At 41.9% G+C, this 21462-nt stretch overlaps 1 protein-coding gene and 1 long non-coding RNA gene across 5 annotated transcripts in view; one reads left to right on the forward strand and one right to left on the reverse strand.

Annotated features, from left to right (window-relative positions):
* Positions 1 to 9632, reverse strand: part of LOC118212758 (histone-lysine N-methyltransferase SETD1B-A-like) — a 27765-nt gene extending 18133 nt beyond the window's left edge. For 2 of the 4 annotated variants that reach the window (XM_035391005.1, XM_035391004.1), the window contains exons 1-5: positions 7554 to 7800; positions 7239 to 7393; positions 6725 to 6823; positions 5918 to 6188; positions 3372 to 3493 (exon numbers count right to left, since the gene is read on the reverse strand). In XM_035391005.1, the coding sequence (XP_035246896.1) occupies positions 3372 to 3493; positions 5918 to 6188; positions 6725 to 6823; positions 7239 to 7393; positions 7554 to 7602 (696 nt within the window). In that variant the 5' untranslated portion in view covers positions 7603 to 7800. Of the gene's footprint in view, positions 1 to 3371; positions 3494 to 5917; positions 6189 to 6724; positions 6824 to 7238; positions 7394 to 7553; positions 7801 to 9511 lie in introns of those variants that run through there. The other 2 variants (XM_035391006.1, XM_035391007.1) reach the window with 2 other exon arrangements.
* LOC118212761 lies at positions 8225 to 20405 on the forward strand. Its single transcript, XR_004762301.1, has 4 exons — positions 8225 to 9348; positions 9542 to 12321; positions 14070 to 14123; positions 18444 to 20405. It is a non-coding gene; the product is annotated as an uncharacterized LOC118212761 (long non-coding RNA).
* Positions 20406 to 21462: the final 1057 nt, after the last annotated feature.

Here is a 21462-nt window from a genome sequence, read left to right on the forward strand (position 1 = left end):
CGACGGTAAAGTGTACCAGCCACATAACTGCAACACCCCAACTTCTTTAACATAGGGTAAGGAGCCCTGGAACCATGTGCGTAGTTTACCCCGCCTTCTACCCGCAAGAGAAGCACGGTTATCGGCGTGAAACAAGCGTGGCGTAGCCATACGGTCGCACTGCCGATTCACGCGCTCCTTTGTGCCACGGCACGCACAGACTACAATCCCAATCTGCGATTCTTAAAGGCGGCAACATACTGCCGCAGAGTTCCCACCCGAGCCTCCATAAACTGCTCCTTGACCAGGTGCAATGGGCCACATACCTTGGGACCATAGACCACACGCTGACTGGACCTCCCTCGGTAAAATCCACTCGAGTAAAGAAATGCGGCAAGGAGTCTACAGTGGCTTGAACTTCAATGTAGGGTAAGGGCACAACTTCGTCCATGATAGTGAGTCAATACTCACTACCCATCTTTTTTTGGTAAAAGGCCAACACAGTCAATTGTTGCCCATGAGAAGGGCTCTTCCATAACTGGCAGGGGATGTAATGGGGCTACTGAGGTGGGCAGCAAAGTTTCCCATCCACCTGATAAGCATGGCAGGAGTGGTAAAACTTGACCGTGTCTTGGTATATGCTGAGCCAATAGAAATGGCTCCTAATTTGCTCAAGGGTCTTTCTAACACCCTAATGACCCGCCAATGGGGCTTCATGAGCGAGACGCAACACTTCAGCATAGCAGGCCCATTTGTTTCATCTCACACCCATCCTAATTGGCCTGTGGTCCGACGGCCTCCACTTCTGCAGGCAGTGTCTCACTCGGCAGGTAGTAACCTTCAGCCGTGTCTCGACTGTCCTTGAGTGACTGCTATCCTTAGGGCCGAGGCCAACATGGGATTGGATTGCTGCTCATTCATCTATTAGTTCACCTGGGGAGACTATGGGGAGACTCTAGGGAGACTCATGGGAGACTCTGGGGAGGCTCTGGCACGTCGCCCAGCCAAGCAAAAAATGCGTCGGCCAATCCGATGAGTGGCTTCTCGAAGTTGCTAGGGGTTTTGGCCCTCTCTGCCTTTAACGGCTCACGGGCAAGCACACCTGTTACTACCTGTAAATACCTGTTCCTCTTCCAGCATTTGGGTGTCTGGCACATCGCAAGGCAACCTCGACACCACTGAGCTCACATAAACTTGGTAACCAGCTAAACAGTTACCTAGCAACATGCTAATCCCATCCACAGGTAGGGAAGGCATGACCACTAGAAGAACTTGATCATTGACTAGGTTCGACCTCGGGTACACAGCATGCAATGACACAGCCCCGGAATGGCCACCTAAGCCTTCTAACAGCTGCATAAAAACAGCGACACAATGTTTCCTAGTTCCAAGCACCATGCGCAAACGCATTAAACAGGAAACCACACAAAACCTGACAAAGACTACCAGAACTATAACTAGCTAATAACACCCCTCATCTTTAATTAATCATCTTACACAAGCCCATCAACACCTCAAAATAACTGTATTATGGATGTACAATAATACAACTAATAAATAAAGAAGAGATTAGGGAAACATGTGCGCCTAGTTATGGACCTGTCATAAGACTGTTCTTAACGGCAGCTAAGCACAGACAAAAGCTAAACAGCTTGCTAGCCAGCCAGCTACTCATAATACAATGGTGCTACCTAGTTAGCCTGTTAATGACAGTGGTTGAGGTAGCCCATGGAATGCTGCGTCTTTGGAAAGCAGGACAATTAAAAAGTCAGTTGCTTTCTGTATGTTGTTCATAATTTTATTGGAACAGAAGTGGGATGAAATAGGATTGTTGTCAGATTCCATCCGTACCACCTTTTAAGATGGTAAAAAAAAAAAACTTTGTGTAAAAAATTGTGTAAATATGTTTTTCTTTTTTAAATCAATATTACATCAAGACTAAGTACACAAGAAGGACAGGCTTAGGGTTCACATAGACCCAAACCAACAAGGCAACACCCCTCCCAATAAAGCATTCGTACACTTGTGGAAGGTGCAACGTATTAGCCATAATTAAGAGGAAATAACTGAATTAAAAATTGGATTTAAAAAAATTCAAAAAACGTGATGTGCTACGCAACAAAGTCAGGGTTTTGCCTGCATTGAAATGTCTATTCTTTCAAGCCGCCTATGGGAGAAATCGCGCAAAAAATACCTACAAAACGATTAGAAATGGTCTGTGGATTTGTACAATTTGGTCATGAACAATACTGCATTTCCAGTTTTGACCACTTCTGTGTGCATAAGCAACCTCAGACACAATAAATTTACTACAGCAGAATCCACTTAATTTATAGAAAAGAATGAAACGAACATTGTGCCAACGACTGTGTGTCCAAGTCAGACATCCCCTATCGACGTGATTTTCAGCAGAAACCGCCTGCCAATTATTTGTGCCTTATAATTTTGGTGGTTTTGTGTCTTTATAGGACAAGTGTCAGTTTATTGCACCACACCTGCCAACTTTTAATGTACATTTATATATCATTACGCAACGTGACTGGACATAATTCGATGAATTATCATGCATAAACATTTCTCTTTCTCTTCGAATGTGGCAAAGCCACCAAAGGCTGTGCAAATATTATGATCTATGAACTCCACAAATGTTAGACACCAAAAAAAGACTGGCTTAAAGAAACAGGCAGAATTGTGTTCATGCGCTTCAAGTCGGGGGCTTCGCCCGTTACATGTATGGGCTCTCGTTGAATGTGACCTCTGTAACGTCAGCTGCCCAGCAAGTCGTGATGACGCCACGCACCAAACCTCCATAACTGAAAATTGTCCAGTGTCCAGTTCTGATGGTCTGCCAAGGCGGTACTGCTTCACCATCCCGACCACCATCCGGCATTTAGGGAGACTGGCAAGCAACTTCATTGCTGCTGACTGGCAGAATTGAAAGGTGAGGCCCGACGTCCAGTGGGTAACATGGCGGCGTGAAATTGGCTAATCGATGGAACGAAAGGAACATTTGCAATATCGCTTTTGAGGAAACGAGAGAGATGGAGTGAGAGAAGAGAGAGAAGTTGGAGTTACAGAGAGGGTACTGAGACTTCCGTTGGTGTTGTAGAATCCTTCTGCTGTCAGACTGGGACACTGGTCTGTATTTCATTTCATGTTGTCTTCACTAACTACATAATAACTACTGGCTACATTTTCCCTGGCATTCAAAGTACAGCAGTGAACCTTAGTTTGACTGAAAAGACTCCCAAGCACAGCTTGTTTTTGGCTGCACTGAGCACACACCACAGGAGGGGACCTGGCAGGACAGGCAGATGCACTAAGTGAGTGTGTAGAAGACAGCCCTGTGGGAGGGCGGGGGGGGGGGTTCATCTGACAGCGCGGGGCCTCACCTGGAGGATGTCGGCCAGGCTACCTGGGGACGGGTCTCGAGGCTCCTCTGCCCCCACGGGTAATGTGAGTGGTGTGCACACGCCATCGACCAGCAGCTGGAAGTAGCGCAGGCGCTGCTCACCTGTGGAGGACAAGCACAAGTGCAAATTAGAAGAGCTATACACCACATGGCCTCACTCACACACACACACACACACACACACACAACTGTACACTGCATTATCTCAGACACACACACACAGCTGTACACTGCATTATCGCAGACACACACACACAGCTGTACACTGCATTATCGCAGACACACACACACAGCTGTACACTGCATTATCTCAGACACACACAGACACAGATGTACACTGCATGACCTCACACACAAACACACACAGCTGTACAGCGCATTATCTCAGACACACACACACAGCTGTACACTGCATTATCTCACACACAAACACACACAGATGTACACTGCATGACCTCACACACACACACAGCTGTACAGTGCATTATCTTAGACACACACACGCACAGCTGTACACTGCATTATCTCAGACACACACACACAGCTGTACAGTGCATTATCTTAGACACACACACGCACAGCTGTACACTGCATTATCTCAGACACACACACAGCTGTACACTGCATTACCTCAGACACACACACACAGCTGTGCACTGCATTCTCAGACACACACACAGCTGTACACTGCACAAGCTAAGGCACACACACACAGCTGTGCACTGCATGACCTCATAAACACACATAGCTGTACACTGCATTACCTCACACACAAACAGCTGTACACTGCACAAGCTAAGGCACACACACACACAGCTGTACACTGCATTACGTCACACACACACACATACAGCTGTACACTGCATTATCTCAGACACACACAGCTGTACACTGCATTATCTCAGACACACACACACACACACAGCTGTACACTTCATGACCTCACACACAAACAGCTGTACACTGCACAAGCTAAGGCACACACACACACACAGATGTACACTGCATTACCTCACACACACACAGCTGTACACTGCATTACCTCACACACACACACAGCTGTACACTGCACAAGCTAAGGCACACACACACACACACACAGATGTACACTGCATTACCTCACACACACACTGAATATTTACTGAAGTGCTTATTGAAAAGTATCTTGCTCAATGAGAGCATCGATAGCCACCTGTGATTTGGACCTGCAGCCTCTATGTTACAAGGCCAGTTCTGTGACCACTGCACTGCCAGAGAGAGAGAGTGCAGCAGACTGCATGAGTGCCATTATCTCTCTCCAGCCATTCAGTCCTGAATTTACTTACAGCACATTCCTGATGCAAACACACCAACTGTTGTAAAAATCTACACAGCAAGAAGAACTACCTGGCTTTACACCATCCGTTGGGGGGGGGGGGTACTTTTAAAAAGACACTTTTTTATTACTTTTGAAATTTTTACTATTATTAAATACTTATATATGTTAATGAATGCAACTGCAGTATATTTCCGAGAAATTTTTTCCTGCTCCATTCATATTTATTTAAATGACCTTTTTTTTTTTTTTTTAACCATCTGACTATGAAGCAAGGTGGCAGTGTCACAATCTTAGGCCAGACGGCCAAATATTTTCGGCAGGGGTAGGCTATAGCCTACACAGTTAAACTGACAGGTTGACAGCGCAATTCTACCGGTAGGTTTTAATCCTCCAGCCAAAGTATGGAATAAGTCAGGGTAAATGCAACAAACTAATGCTGAAATAAAAATAAGATCAAATAAAAACATAGCAGGTATTTGTTGCACAAGCAACCGACGAGCAAGGTTAGCAACCGACGAACGCATACATAAAAGTGCCGAATTAAAACTTTCACATAACATGTTCAACTCTTTCTAAACTACGAAATGCAATTCCAAGAAGGGGCCAACGCTCAACTTCAAGCGGAAAAACACACCCGCCGTAGAAAACACGTAGTCTAGGCTACAGTATTGTTCGGCTAAACGACTTCTACCAGTAAAACACGTCCACCCGGTTTATTTAAATAATGTCCTACAATTGCTCCCGAACAGCAGTTTGGTCTTCATGTCTATTTTCCAATAAAGAAAAACTTGTGTCAAATATCTTGCCCTAAAAACTGTCAATCGAAATAATGTCTAAACTATAAATTACCCATAAATTAAGGTGGTCTGCATAGGCAATAGGTTATTATGTCTTAATATTACATCATGAGGGCACTTGTTTGTGATATTTGTCAATCGTGGAGTTGGACGAGGAATGAGAGGAAATAGGCCACCGGGCCCGGCCACAATCAGTTCAAAAAAGAGAAGCCTTCACCAATCCGCAATTACTCCGGTTACCAAGCAACCGACAACGTGTAGTTTTCGACACGTGACTATTTAGGATATTGTTACTATCTTCCCAGGCAATGTAGGTGAACGTAGCCTAATTACGGGAGACAGCTCGGATTATGTTATAATTTAATGACGTGGTAAAAATATTGGCTTATTAGTAAAAACTGGTCTGCTTACCTTTGGGGTCCAGTTCCACGTGGATAATATTCCCCATGACAGAAGTGTTGTGAAGATTTTGCACGGCATCCTTTGCAGACTTCACAGAGCCAAACACCACTTTAGCGATTCCCAAATGTCTCTTGTTCTTAGGGTTGTAAAGAATCTCCACCTGCTCTATCTCCCCGAACTTCTTGCACATGTCGGTCAGAAAATCCTCTCTAATGTTGTCGTTGAGTTTGGCGAATGTCACCTCCTTCGGGGGTACACGTCCCACGTAATATTCGTCAACCTGAAAATGTGTAATAATGAGGAAGTTTCATAAAGATGGAATAACTTTGTGGCCCATTAGTAAACTAAAACTGCATAAATCCAAATCAAGGCAAAGGCTTCTCTTTCAATGCTTTTGAGGTGTTCAGGTCACCCATCAACACGCACATCGCACTCAGGCTGCAAGGTTCAAATGAGATAGCCTACGATAGTCTACCGTTATTGTCCAGACAGACCATCTCTAAAATCGCGGCACACTTAACCATGTATTTTGTGTCTTGCACATAAGGCTACAAACCTGTAACCATTCATTACCCAATGGACTATGTAAGCTAACCACGTAAACCTGAACACAGAATGGCCTAGGCCTACTTTATGCACAGCCAATACATAGGTTATATAGCCTATGTTGTCGAAATATTAGCCTATTGTAAATTCTGTAAAAAAAAATAGACATACTTTCACTGAAAATAATTATGGAATAAAATCAGCGGCACCGGAAAAATAAACAAATTCCACATGTCAAGTTTGACAAGCCCATCGAGGGGGTGTGACTACCTTAAACGTCGGAACAGGCAGATCGGTCTCCTTGTACTTGTTCCTGAGACGACCGATTCTCGGGTCTCTCAGGGTATCCACGGTAGGCATCCCGGTGTTCTGAAGGAATCAGGACAACATGAAAATTACAAATGTTTCCGCAAGTGAAGAATTATGCCGACACTGCATTTACTCAAAGTTAATACGCAACTGGTGAAGTAGCCCACTTTGTCAAAGTAACAGAAGAAAACCGAAGTTGCGCACCAAGTCGGAAAAGTAGGCTATAGCCAGCATTAAAGCCCACATACAAATATTGCCAAAACCTTAACGTCGGGCTAATGAGCCCATTGTTATCGAGCAACGCTTTCGTAGCAACACCGGTTACAGTGACACTTCGATGTTCCGTGTCAGGTGCTGAAGCCATTCAGTTCAGCGTGTTTAATATCGTCTCTCACTCACTGTAGCAACAGTAAAACATCACAAAGCGTGCTCGTTTCACCATTTAACACCGTTTCTGGAAAAATAAATCACTCACTGGTATGTTAAACGTATGTCCATCGTAGCGGTAGAGTTTCTGCGATCCCTTTTCCAATGCTGGGTCAATAATCAACTTGTAACTTCTCCAATGGTGAATTCGTCTCTCACCCGAACTGCAGACTGAGTGATTGCTTTCCATTCCGTTCGCCAAACCTGTAAAATATAACAAAAAGTAAGAGAAAGCACACACGTTGTTACGATATTTGGAAACTAACGCTCATGAAAAGAAAACATTTTTTAGAATCGGACACCCCGATCCAGACAGAAGCGAAGAGGGAAAAAAGAGCAAGCTCGCTGCAACTCTGTTTTGTACCTCTGTCGTGGTATTCTCTTAGCTTGATTCTTTCTCCGGAGTTGGACATGATTAAAGTTATTCAGATCGAGACTTGTTTTAAAATCTACCTAAACGGCGAAGTCGTTTTACCTTTTTCTGACTACATTTCATGATTTAAAAGATCCTGTCTCCTTTTCGCGAGCCAACACATACTGTGTGCCTCTGGTCTAGGTTTCTGTCTCTCCACCAGCACACCACTATAGAGCTTAGCCCCGTAGCCTTCCTTCCCATTCGCACATTCGACACTCCGGTTTCAGAAATTGTCGCTGGAGAACTGTGATTAAACAAATAAAGTAATATTCCCTACAGGAATTTTTATTTAAAGCAGAATTGCGGTCTGCCCGTGTGAGAAGGCTTATTTTTTTTTATTGAAACTCGGGTCTGTACAATAATGTTGAATCTACCGCTTAGATTTACGCAACAACAAATACAAGATGGACATCGGAGGTTCAACTAGTTCTGCACGACCAGGGATTGAGTTCTAATCCGCTCAGACCTATGTACTGGCGCTGTTTACCGATTACTTTCATTTCTTGTTTTATACGTTTGGATGAAGTACATTCTTTTGAATATACTCAATTATGAGACACACAAGGAAACAGAAGAGGTACTTTAAAAAACTTATTTAAAAAGTAAGGGGACAGGGGCCTGTCAGAATGCCGCGTAACTGTATTTCCACCAAGGGATTACTTTTCATTATTCAACTTTATGTGTTTTTGTGAGTGTTAGATGTGTACGGAGAGCATACAAGTTCAGGACACTATCTGACATTTTGCTATGCTTGGGCAATTGGCTGGTTAACAGGAGTGGTTACACTGGCCAATCAGATTTAAGCACCATTTTGGCTTCTGCTATTAGAAGCTGCGCGGAGACGTCCCTGAGCAGAGCGAGGAGTTGGGCCGAGCGAACTGGCTTCCATTTTATGCCATGGAACTGAACGGCCATTCTTGCCTTCCTTTGTTCCAAAAGGAATCTTTTCTCGAATTCTTGCATCTCCTTCTGGAATATATGTGAATGTGTTTACAATGGTAGCGTCAAGGATCTCAGAAGGACGACAAATAGCTGGATGCACCTCTTTGATCATTTATTTTTTTCCCTCTCTCTTCCTGGAATCCATCTTTGTCTTAACTAGGTCACGGCACACCCATGTGTCAGAATTTTATCTTCGAAGTAAAAGCTTGTGAATAAACAGCTCGAATGTATTTTAAAAGATAATAATAATAAATAATGTAACAAATCTATTGGCATCATTGACACAACAGTTAAGTGGCCAAGTATGACTATAGCTATATGTAAGTTTTAATTGAAATTGAATTAAAAAATGCATACAGCTGTAAGCTTTTGTTCAACCTAGTTTCATTTTCTGTCTATTGTAACTATGAGTTCGGTGGTCATTTCTAAACAACTCCAACATTCATTTATGTGACTATTCGTTTTTCTTTTCGTGTCATTTGCATGACATTTTCTCTCCACTTAAGGCTCCTCATATTTCAGAAAACAAAACAGACAGGATGAAAAGCCCAGTTGGCCTTTTAAAAAAATGCTGATTCACTGTTGTGGCTGGTAAGTGTAGCTGTAAAGCCTAACCCACTCCTTTTTTAAGAAGTACAGATACCTAGACACTATCGAGCAGAACAGTTTGATTACATAGATGGGAATACATTATTCAATAATGGAATGGCTTCTAAAATGTAGTGTAATAAATGTATATACAATAACAGGTTTATGGTATATGTACACACTGACATTTTGCTTTAGGATGAATACTACAAAGGTAAGTCGATTTATATGACCTTGCATCAAGGACATATATTATTATCAAGAAATTAGCGTGTATTTACCTCTTATCAATACACATAGGATGGAAATGCGTCACAAAACACTTAAAGGAAAAATAAGAGGAAGGTGAAGTATAAATGCTCATTAAGAATATTTACCTGAACATTTTGATGGGATTTAATTATCAGGCCTACACGCTGAAGAAAAAGGAACTTTGTCTCTCTCATCTTCGGATCCATTATTACGGGGTGTGCGTTTTAAGGTGGGTGGGGATGACTCTCCTAAAAAACAAGAGATTGAAAAATAACTTCTCGTGAGATCATTTAAAACGTACGCAACCCGAACGTCCCTGACCACCAAAACAATGCAGAAAATCTCCAAGCAGTATTTGTGAGAGCAGTAATATGCAAACGTGCTTCCCCCCTTCCTGGTGGCAGGCAAAGCTGGAGTCAAACGCGTAACGTTCATCATTGCAAAGATAGCAAGGCAAACAATTGCGCGTCTTTTTAAGATATGATATGGACATCTGATTCCATTTAAGGTAATTCATTTATGTGTTGGCTAAATGGTTATGTCCAAGTAAAAAGTAGTGTGAAAATGTCAGTCTCAGGATTATTAACTTGTTCTGCCTTTAAATGATTCTGATTTTTTCTTTGTATTTCCCCCTTTTTAAACAATTAAGCGTTTTGTTACCCCTAAAGTTAAACACAAAAGCCATACATGTGTTTAGAAATATTTTACAACATGTTAATTTAAAATGTTAACTTAAAATGTCACCAGATATTAAAAACTTACAATATTAAGAAAATGCAATCCGTGTGTCAGGAGATGCCCTATTTATGATAACAAAAGCAGCGCATTTTTGGGGTTTGCAGACATGTCTCCCTGTTCCTCTTTTCTCAAAAGCGACCTGATTTATCAACTGTGTTAATGGCTTCTATGCAGTTCTCATTTTCAAAATGGCTTCTTCTTACGCAGCAGGTCATAATGTGCTGGAAATGTTGCTGGGCGAGGTTTTCACTCTGGAAAGAAGAGCTCTGAATTCCCCACATATTTACAATGTCTTTCTCTCCCCTCTCTCTTTTCATATTCATCAGCAGTATCAGTGGCGACCGGGATGAGGTCTACAACTACGTGTAATTTCGTGGTGATGTAGCAACCGACATTTCGTGGCGCAGTCAGTCAATCCCCTCGCGGAGCAGTGGGTGTAGTTGCTGACGGCTTAGAAACCGGTTTGGTATTCAGAAGAGTAATCGGAGAATCTGGCCTCTCGCCAGCCGTTCAGGGCGTTTTGGGCTGACTGCTCACCACAGCCATATACGGGCGGAAAAACAATTTCGAGCTGGCAGGTCAGCGTCTTCACAAAAGGGGAATTTACGGACTGCTGTTTACGCGTTTTCTGCCAGTCTTTCGAGAGAATCATCGATGAAAAGATTCGACGTATTCTTGAATAAGTAATTTTCTGTATAGTAACCCAACCACATTAGATTAGTATCTTGGTTGTGTGTATGTGTGTGTTTAGGCAATAACGGCCTCGAGTGATTTCCAGGCAGTTACGCGATTAGGCAATTCGCTCGCCAGTAAATACAGTGCGTGCGATAATGTAATATAGCCGGTATGTAACGCTTATAACATTGTGTTCTTGTCCATCAGGCGTTGCAGGGGTACAATTGAGTGGCCAATAACGTATGCGTTTTATTTTACAGTTTTGAAAAATCAAAAATTGTATTAAAATAAGTTTATAAAATGTGCTTTAGGGCTGGAGAGCAGCTGAAATTTGCCCTTTTCTTTCAGAGTCGCTCAATTACAATGTGGGTCTGGCGCATTTCCTGGTGCGCAGCATGATCTGTGCTGCGCTGCGCTCCTACACTCCGAACGAATACCACAGCGGGCCACAGAGCGTTATCGAGTGGAATTATATTTAACCAAACTGCCCTTCACCTGGAAGACACATTGTAGCCAGACAGTGTTGGTCAATGTACGCGCGCTCCACCATGGACGTTTTTAAGCTTCGACGAACGACCTTGAAATGTGTTCCACCCCCCCAGCTGCCTCGCCTTTACTTGCGACAGCGGGTCACGAGGTCAGAGGTGTTTACGCGTTCTTTGGCTTCTTTGTGTCGGTGATTTTTCTACTGCGCTGTGCACTGAAAACGTTTTCAGGCCGAATGTTTCCCAAGCAGGGCTTATCCGCGGGAATGGCTATTTATTATTATTATTATTATTATTATTATTATTATTATTAGTAGTAGTAGTAGTAGTAGTATTTAAGAGCTGTCTCGACTGTAAATCCTATACATTTGAATCAGCGATTAGACATGGGGAATTGTACAAGCTTTTGAAAAAATATGGTGGTTAAATCAACTATGGAAATTACTGCAATATCGAACCAAAAATGGGAAACCAAATCATTTTTCCATATGCCTTTTCACTGTCCTGTTTGTCAACGGTAGGCTCGCTGCTATACAAAAGAGTGATAACGTGACTTTCCGTATGGCTTATACACTGGGCAGTGCGGACCATTCCAGATAAAACGCGGCCCTTGTGTATGCTGTGGTGAAGCGTCTGTGCAGTCGGCTAACCGTGGTTCGTCATTCGGTACGCGTACAATTATCTAGTGTGCCACTGACGATGTCCTCAGGCGAGTGGTATGTTTGCCAAATATTTTTCCTTTATCTGTTCATAGTCAGTTCAATGGTCTGACGTTGTTTAAATAAATCCTGATTAAGACAACAGTATATGTGTGTGTGTTCTTTTAACCGCGTTCGACCACCGGGAAGACTAGACGAGCATTCTCCCTGATGTTAATTTCGTTTCGACGAACGGGCCCATTCTCCACATGGCCCTACTTGGACCCAGTTATGTCGGGGAAATGGGAAAGATTTCAATCACGTGTGTTTTTGTCGTTTAAAGTGATAATGGACGAAAGAGGCAGTTCATTTGTCTCCAACGGAAACCAACTGGAATATGTATGTATCTACAACATAGGCCTGTTATCGTATATGTTGTTTCTGTGAAATTTTGTGTAGGAAGGAAATAACGAATTGTGAAAGTGTAGATGTTATTATTTACACTTGTCATGTTTAATAACAGCATTTCCATGTACTCAACAATCGCTGACAATACATGGAACTAGTTTGAGGGTTTTGGGCATGGAAATGGACTAAACCCGAGGACAATAGCCTATTTTAGTTGTGTTGTTACCGTTTTAAACACACGCCCTTGAATCGGATAGCCTATTTGAGTGCTGTTACGGTTACCATGGTCACAGTGGTCTTAAATCTCATCCACAAATAGGCCTACCTCCTGTGAACAGCAAGCAGTAGCCTATTCTTGCTTACACACAGTAGTGTGCGCAATTTCACGTTTTGAATTCACTACATTTTGAAAAGCGAAATTTCATTATTTCTATCTTGTTTAATATTTTATTAAGGTTTAATATTTATTCAGGCATTTGTTCCAAAATAATTGCTGATTGTTTTTCAAGTATTAGGTGATAATCATTTCTGTATTTGGTTGGAATTATGCCATTGTTTTTTTTTTCATTTCTGTAGTACAGCCTATCGGTAAAGCCCAGGACAAGTGGAATCAAATAAATATACCTATATATATTTACATCCCAGGAAATTTAATCAGTCAGATCGACTAATATTTAATTTTGTGCAACATGCTCTCGGGGAAATGATTCTTGTGGAAAAAGTGTACATTTTGTTCACTTACAGACCAGCAGGGGAAATCGGTGTCATCATAAATCAGGGGTTCTCAGCCTTATCCAGAAAGGGCCTGTGTGAGTGCAGGCATTTGTTTCAACCATGCAATAATACATTAGCCGCTTTTCCACTGCATGGTACAGGCTCGACTCAACTCTACTCGCTTTTGGTACCAGTTACTTCGTTTTCCACTGCAGATAGTACCCCCATCAATGTAGCTGGTCGTCCTTAGCGACGCCGCATGAAATGCGTTGCTCTGACCAATCAGTGGTCTGCAGTGTTTTTTTTCACGTCACCTTTTGGTATCGCCTCAGCTCACTTGTAACCTCGACGGAGGTGATACCAAAAAAGTACCAGGTACTATCCACAACTTTTGCCCAATGGAAAACCAAAAAAGTTGAGTAGAGTCGAGTTGAGTCGGTACCATGGGGTGGAAAAGCGGCTATTGTGATTCTGCTGATCTAGGTCCTTAGTGAAAATTTTAGTGGTTGATCAGCAGAATCTGGGTGTTTTACTGCTTGGTTGGAACAGAAGCCTCCACCCACATTGCCTCTTTCTGGATAATATTTAGGACCCCTGTCCTAAGTGCTTATCAAGTGGAAGCTTGCTCACTGAAACTAAACCATTTGTGGAAAATTAGGAGTTCAGAGACAAATCAAATGACAACAAGAAAAACCCGCCCTGGGTTAAATTAAATTTAGGGACGTTTAAAAGTTAGCCATACGTTGTGAACGACTGTAGCTGACCAGGAGATTGGTTGTAATGAAAACTGGCGTACACAGTGTCCCCAGGATCGATTGGGCAGACAGTCCTCTAACTGATTCAGGAGTTCCAAAGCCCCCCCCCCCCCCATTGCTGTGTCAAAGGCCACATGAACAGATTGAACACAGCTGAAGAGGAGGCTATGTTTGTGTATAGGGTTAAGCAAACGTAAATTTTAACCTTTTGTTGAATCTACTCAATGACATGGACACATGTACCTCCTCCTCCCCTCCCTTCCCCCACAGACACACAGATATGCACGTAGCCTGTTCCCATAGAACAGGCTGTACTTTGCACATGTAAGTAAATATATTATTCTGTTATTCTCACTGTGTGGTACTGTGCTGTAAGTGGCAACATGACAGATAGAGACAGCTGACCTGGGGTTACCCAGTGTAATTTGAAGACCCTTAGAGCTCATGTTGGATCATACTCAAAGAATGCATTCTGTAAGATTAATTTCCCCCTCCTGTCTCATCAGAAAGAGAAGATTTTTTTTTAAGCAGCCTGTTGTCTCTGAGGCAAGATTTTCTGAGATTAGATAAACATTTATAAAATGTTGTTGTTATATCTGTATATATTTTAATTACTGGTGACAAAATCACCACTGCAAATTTGGCAGAAATGTGTTCTTTGAATGTACTGATTAACCAGAGCCTCTAGGCTGAACTAATTTTTTACAATAAATAAATAAATTAGTGCAGAGTAAATATTTACATTGTAGGCATTTAGCTGAGTCACTTACCATCATGGAATTATCATCATCATCATCATCATTGTTACCATCTCCACACTAATAAAAATCTAAACACTTGCACTTGTCATGATTGTGGTAATCCACAAATACATTTTTAAAAATTCAGGATATAGGAGCACCATGTTCTGTTATGGATGAAAGTCAAAATAACAGACACTTAGACTCACACTCAGATGTCATTGACATACAGCAGAAAACAAACTTAAACAATGTGTGTCATTTTTTTCCAGGTAACATTTTCACTCTTGTTCCCAGTAAGCTGGTATCTATTTATGTCATACAGGTCATACAATGTTTTGGGGTGGGGTGTAAGAACCAATAATGTAATAATAACTGGCCAATAATGTAATATGTAAACTATAGTAATATGAAGCAATCAATGGAATAATGAATTTAAGTCATACATTCTTTATGGAATGTAGGCTCAGTACTTATATTTACAAACCTGAAGACCTTAAATGAGACGTTGATTTGACTAAAAGCAACTTTGACTGGAGCTATTTGGGAAGAATAACAAAAAAATGAAATCAGTCAAAAGACACATCATAATGTGATTAAAGAAAATCTGGAAACATTGAAATCAGCCATTAAGAATAATCAAAAACCCTCCAGCCACAAATCTCACAGAATTAATTGATAGAATAATTCCACTTAGATAAAATAGTTTCAGATTTTAGTCGCTAAAATTAAACAAAAAATCACATGTTCCTGATGAAACCTGGAATTAAATGATTAAATGCTGAAAAATAGTAACCCTGCAATGCATGTAACTTCATCACTCAGTTACTCAGTCACAGACATTCGCGTTTGTAGGGCTGGCCCCACTGTTGCGGTCCAGCCAAAAATAGGTGAATGCTAAGAAAAAACTGAAACACCTCCTCTAGTCCCCATCAATTCAAGTGACTATCTTGCCGTTACCAAAATTTGGCTTGTTTATAGCCTGAATATAACTATTATACTTCTAAGTAAATTAGGTAATACATATTTCTAATAGAGGTGTCCAAGAAAGAATTATCTACATTCCTAGGATGTACATAGTTAAACCCAGACTATAACCAGCCTAAAGAGTAAATGGGGAGTGAAAACTGGCAACTAAAGACCAGCATTCCTCACATAGAAGTGTGGAGTGAGGTGGGGCTGTACCGTGAGTTCAGTGATTATTACGATATTACAATATTTAACATTAATGAGTTAGGAGAGCAGTTGGAACAGTCCATAGACCCCCGTCTCCTCTTGCTGGACACACAGGTAAAATTCTTACTCTACGCAGATGACCTGATTCTGCTGCCAACCACTGAAAAAGAAGGACAGAAGAACCTGCTCTGATTCAGGATTTCTGTCGGAAACCGGCCATCGACAGTCATCTTGAAACAAGACAAGGTCACGATCTTCTAAAAAGGCCAGATGTCCAGAAACCGGTTCCAGCTTATTCAATGCAACACTGCTCTGGCACACGCACTAAATTACATTTACCTCGGTCTGGCAGTTACAGGACCAGGGAGCTTAAGCATGGCAGTGAATGCTTTTAAAAGAAAAGGCTGGAAAAGCACTCGGCAAAAAACTGTGATATACCAAATAAAATAAAAAACGGAGATATACCAATTCACATTTGCTTTAAAACTCTGACAGTGTTATATCCAGGCCATTTTACTATATGGACATGAGGCACAGGGTCCACTCAGTCAGCAAAGCTGTTCTTAATGGGACAGGCATCCAACAGAAACCCTGCATGTAGAATTCTGTAGCAAGATTCTACAAGTACAAAGGAAACCTCCTGATAATCCATGCATGGCTGAAATAGGCCATTATCTGTTAATGATTCATATCCAAAAAAAGAGCAGAAAAATTCTGGTTGCAACTCGTTTCAAGTCCTCAGGACACATCGCAGTATGGCCGTGTATTTCTTCCTTTTGCCTCACTCAGTGAGAGGATCAGACCTAGCACCGCTTGTACTGTGGCTACCGTGACCAATAGAAACCAAGAGCAACAGGAGCTGGAGCTGTTCCAGTCACGTTGTGTCCCCAAAGCAGCTTTGATGTGGACAGAGGAGAGACATTCATGTGCAGCATGAAATGGACTGGAACAGGAAGTCAGGAACAGGAAGTCAGCAGCTTTTTTTTTTGGGTGTCGCCTTAAGTTTCATTTGAACCCCCTGTCCACTTCTCACCTGACCTACACCAATGGCCATCTCCATGGAAATGCATTCTTCCAGGAGGGCGATAGCTGGACCATTGTATTTGAAGAGAGACTGGAAGACACAACATTTTGTTAGCCTAGCTTAAATGAGATTTAGAGCTGGGATTTAATTGAGGTATTTAACATTCTACGGAGGCTTGATCAGGCGAAATGTGGAAATTACTCCAAATTACTCTCACAGACACAGGCAAAGCTCTTTTGAAAGAAAATTTCTCATTGACACCAGACACCAGTTGCACACTGCTGACTAATGCTGAAGTGCACATTGGACAGGGCAGAGGCTGATTTCTACTGGCTGGTGATAGAGAATCTTTTTTGAGCCTCTTTAGAATGGATAGGAAGCAGTGCAGAGCTCAGGGTCTCATTGATTATTGGCTGTGTCTGGTGATGTCACAACACAGAATGTAGATGGAGGCGACATTGTGCAAAGCATTCTTGTGTTCTGCGTACTTTCATACTCAATAGTACATTTTCTCAAACCTAGTTAGAACATACTTCATAGTTTGTCGAAGTGCAAACATACTTCAGTTTTGTTACATGTGGAACACATGTGGCATTGTCAGTATACCTTTGACCTGACAGGAAAGACAAAATTACTTGTACTGTATAAGTACTTGATTGTTTCGTAGCATCAAAACCAATAAATTCTCAATCACCAGGTCCTTCTTGCTACCAAGTGAAATACATCAATATTGTTAGCTATCATTAGCTAGCTACGATGGATGACAAGTTAGGACTAATCTGTGGTTATTTTATTGCAGTTACTGCTGCTGTCACTTGGTACTATTGTATATTGAATGTACTAACTGTCAAAAACATATTATGGAAAATAACACAAAAAAAAATAACACATTAGCTAAGTTACTTTTGTAGTGGTTACATGTAGAAACAAGTAGGTCGGACAGGAGACGGTAGAAATTGCTCCTGTTTCCTCAGAGCAAATGGGAATGCTGGTTTTCCCTTCAACCCACTGCCGGAGGTCAGAGGTCAGAGCAGTGGAATGCAGTCAACCTGAATGAAGCCAGTGGAATGCAAAGGGACAGTGTTACCAGGGCAATTGTGGGGGCAGGGGTGTTTTGTGCAAAGGGGATGTCGATAACAGTAGTGTAAACAGTCATTGACCAAAGGGCAGTGTAGACCCAATAACACAGCACACTCTCTCTTCCCCTTTCCCCCTCCCTCCCTCCCTCCCTTCCTCTCTCTTTCTCTCTCTCCCTACCTGCGTGAGCAGATTGTATGTGTGAGGAGAGGTGTTAATGTTGGTCTATATGAGTGGGGTGTGTTTGTATGATTCTCTGGTTGTAGGAGCGGACAGTGCAGCACGGGTTGATGTGTGTGAATCTTACACAGTTCTGATTACCCAGTGCTTGCACTGATAACACAGCTCGTCTTCTACTGTTTACTGTGCTTTATTGACTGAAAGGCCTGTGGGCAGAAGCGATCGCAGACTCTGGAACTCATCGCCGCAGACACATAAACAACACAATTGTACAATTAAAATGTGTCCAAAATTATTATTTTTTTAAAATTAAGTTTAAGAATTTTGCAGCCCAGAGATAGTTGTGTCCCTAAATGGCTGCATAGTGTTCGTCCCAGCGGCCGGCTCTGGCTGTGGGGGCTTGGTGACCCACTACGGACCCCACCCCTGCCCTCTCTTCTCCCACAGTGGCACCCAAAGGTCAGTCACTTTGGCCGAGGAGCTCCCGTCATCCTCATCGGCTACAAGACAGACCTGCGCAAAAACAAAGAGAGAAGCAGGAAACCAAGGGCCATGAATCTGGTACCTACAATATACACACAGGTACATATAACTATCAGCCACACACAGGTAAACACACATACACACATACACAGACACACAAAAACACACAGGCCTATCACCTGTGGAAAGGTGGTCTTGTGGCCTAAACACAGGAATGATCCTCTATCACCTACACCTATCACAGCTACACAGGTACTGTTTTAGGATCACTAAGCATGGGTCTTTGGTCTCTGGCTTGGGCTTTGACATAAGCTTTGACCTGCACTGGTCTGGTGTGATCCATATTTGTCCAGTTTTGTCTGTGCTGGTCTGAATTTGTCTGGTCACATCTGCACTAGTCTGTGCTGATCTGGCGCTGGTCTGGTACCTGCATGTGTTGGTCTGTACTGGATTGTTAATGGTGTGTGGTTATCTGTACTGGACTGTGCTGATCCGCGCTAGTCTCTGTCGTTTCAGAAAATGAGACAGGTAAAATGGTATAGACCTGTATCTGCAGTGTCTGGCAAGGTGCCCAGAGGGACTGTGGAGGACTTAAAGAGAAGCCAACCAACAACCCCCGACCTCCAACTGCAGGCCTAGACATGCCTGGAAGAGGAAGTGGGTGTGTTCCATCCTGGGGCAAGATGAAGAGGAAGAGGGTGTTTTTCGATTCCCATGTTTGAGTATTGGATGGTGAAAGTGCTGCCTGCACCTTCAATGCCAGCATGTTTTGTTTGGCAGAAGCGTGTGCAGTCCTGTGATTGGCTCAGGTTGCAGTGCTCCTGCATACCGACTGGCTCAGTTTAAAGACTCTTTAAGGTTGACAGTACACCAAGACAGCAATAGCCAGACTTTCTTAGGCAAAGGAGACTCTCTTCTTGCATAGGGTTGCCAGATTCCCATTTTTTGATCGGAATGTCAAGTTTTCAGATTTGGTTTGTGGTCCTCAATGGATAATATATTGTCTGATCTGAGTAATTATTTAAGAACAAATTGCCTTTAGTTTGTAATAAATTACGAGTCTCCATTATCCCCGTGTCGTTCGTGATTAAGCTTCTGGGTGTGCATGTACGTTGTCCGGTTTTCACAATTCTAAATCTGGCAACCCTATTCCTGCAGCTGCCACGTCTGTCAAAGGTCAAATGTCTTTTTCCCTGGGATTTTCAGGAAAAATGGGTCCAACTAATTTACTCCTGGACTTCCAATTTTACACTGGTTTAAATGAACAGTCTTTACTGAAAAAAGGAGACATTTGTGATGTTAAAAGCATGTAAATTGTCCGACTTTCAATGTGATTTTACATTGCATAAAGTATTTCACCATTGAGCAAATGTAAATAATGTACCTAATGGAAGATATGGTAATATTATGTTTTTAGAAATACATGTTGCATTTTAGCATACTAAAATGTATTCCTATATATATATATAACCTAATGTTTTTGATATATTGATTTTATAAATGTGTGCAGCAGCTGAAAAAGCAATGATTCCTGACAGAACACATGCCACCAGCATGTCCGTTCTTGTGGAACTCTACAGATCAAGATTTTTTAAATAAAAAAAACTTACTCAAGCATACATCTCCACCTCAGAGTTAAGGTAATGTGAAGGTACACTTTATATTCTACGGAGTATATCAAGTCTGATACATAACATTATGCTCAGTGTACATTATTTTATTTGGCATTTGTTTTAATATCCTGTCCTGCATGTGATTAATAAGAATGATATATTTGTTATAAGTTCTCCTCCAGTTCTGTTGAAATCAATAGTGTCTTATATGGTGATCGCAGAATTATCTAAATCTCTTAAAATGTTTCAAGATATTAATGATCCAGTAACATATACTGTATATTGAGTAAAAGAGCAATAAAATGAACCCTGACCCCTGCCGTATTTATTACATATATAATTGTTCAGAAGTTATGTTTTACAGGAAGTCAAAGTTGTTTAACTGTATAAATTATGGGTTTAGTGGAATTATAAGGACAACTGCTCAGGAGTCCTGCAACAGTGCTGACTAGTGGTGAAACTGTGATACTGCATGTTCATCAAAATCTTAGCCGCAGCCAGCAGACACATCGTACACCTGTGATAATTTTCTCTGGTGTTCAGACCGGGGTTACAACTATTTCAGATCCTTTAACCCATTAGACTTCAGTAAACGTTACTTGACAATTTAATTAGAATTTTAAAACAAACACATATTTAAACCAATAGTCAGAATATTCTATCAAAAATCTGAACGTTTGAAGTAGGCTACTTTACCCACATTTAAGGATTTATCGTACTTGTTCCCTCCCCCATACACACACACACACACACACACACAAAAACAGAAAAAATGAATGACAGATTAGATCCAAATCTACTGAACTGAAACAGATTAATGGTGCATATTTCCTGATGCTCACCGTACGAAATGTGGATTGATGCAGATCAGTGGGGTTTCCCCCACATGCTGGGTACAAATTGCAGTCTCTCAATACAAAATGGCACTGTGTTTAGCACTTCATATGCTTTCTTAGCAATATAACAGGCTCTCAAATGATCTATAAATTACGGTGCATACAGGAGCCACTGCATTATGAACACTAGTATTTAACCTGGCTTTGAACTGTGACAGGCTGACTGTTCCATACCAGTCTGATAATAATTGGTGTTCCGGAGTAGCCGGGCAGTTCTGTACTAGCCTGGCTTCTCTGTAGTTGTCTTGCTATTCCAGACTATCAGTATAATTCTGTACTAGCTCTGTGCAGAGGTAGTTGGGACAGGCGGTGTTTACGTGGACAACCCTGCAATGTAGAAGTGAAACTGTGAATCTGGACCTATTTCTGACCCATTCTGTGTGGAGTGTGTGTCTGTATTTATCAGCCTAGCCTGACGGTGCACAGGCTTGATCCATTACAGAGGGTACCAGTTAGGAACAATAACGGGTGAAT

The sequence above is a fragment of the Anguilla anguilla genome, chromosome 14 (genome assembly GCF_013347855.1).
Source record: "Anguilla anguilla isolate fAngAng1 chromosome 14, fAngAng1.pri, whole genome shotgun sequence".
NCBI classification, from domain to species: domain Eukaryota; kingdom Metazoa; phylum Chordata; class Actinopteri; order Anguilliformes; family Anguillidae; genus Anguilla; species Anguilla anguilla.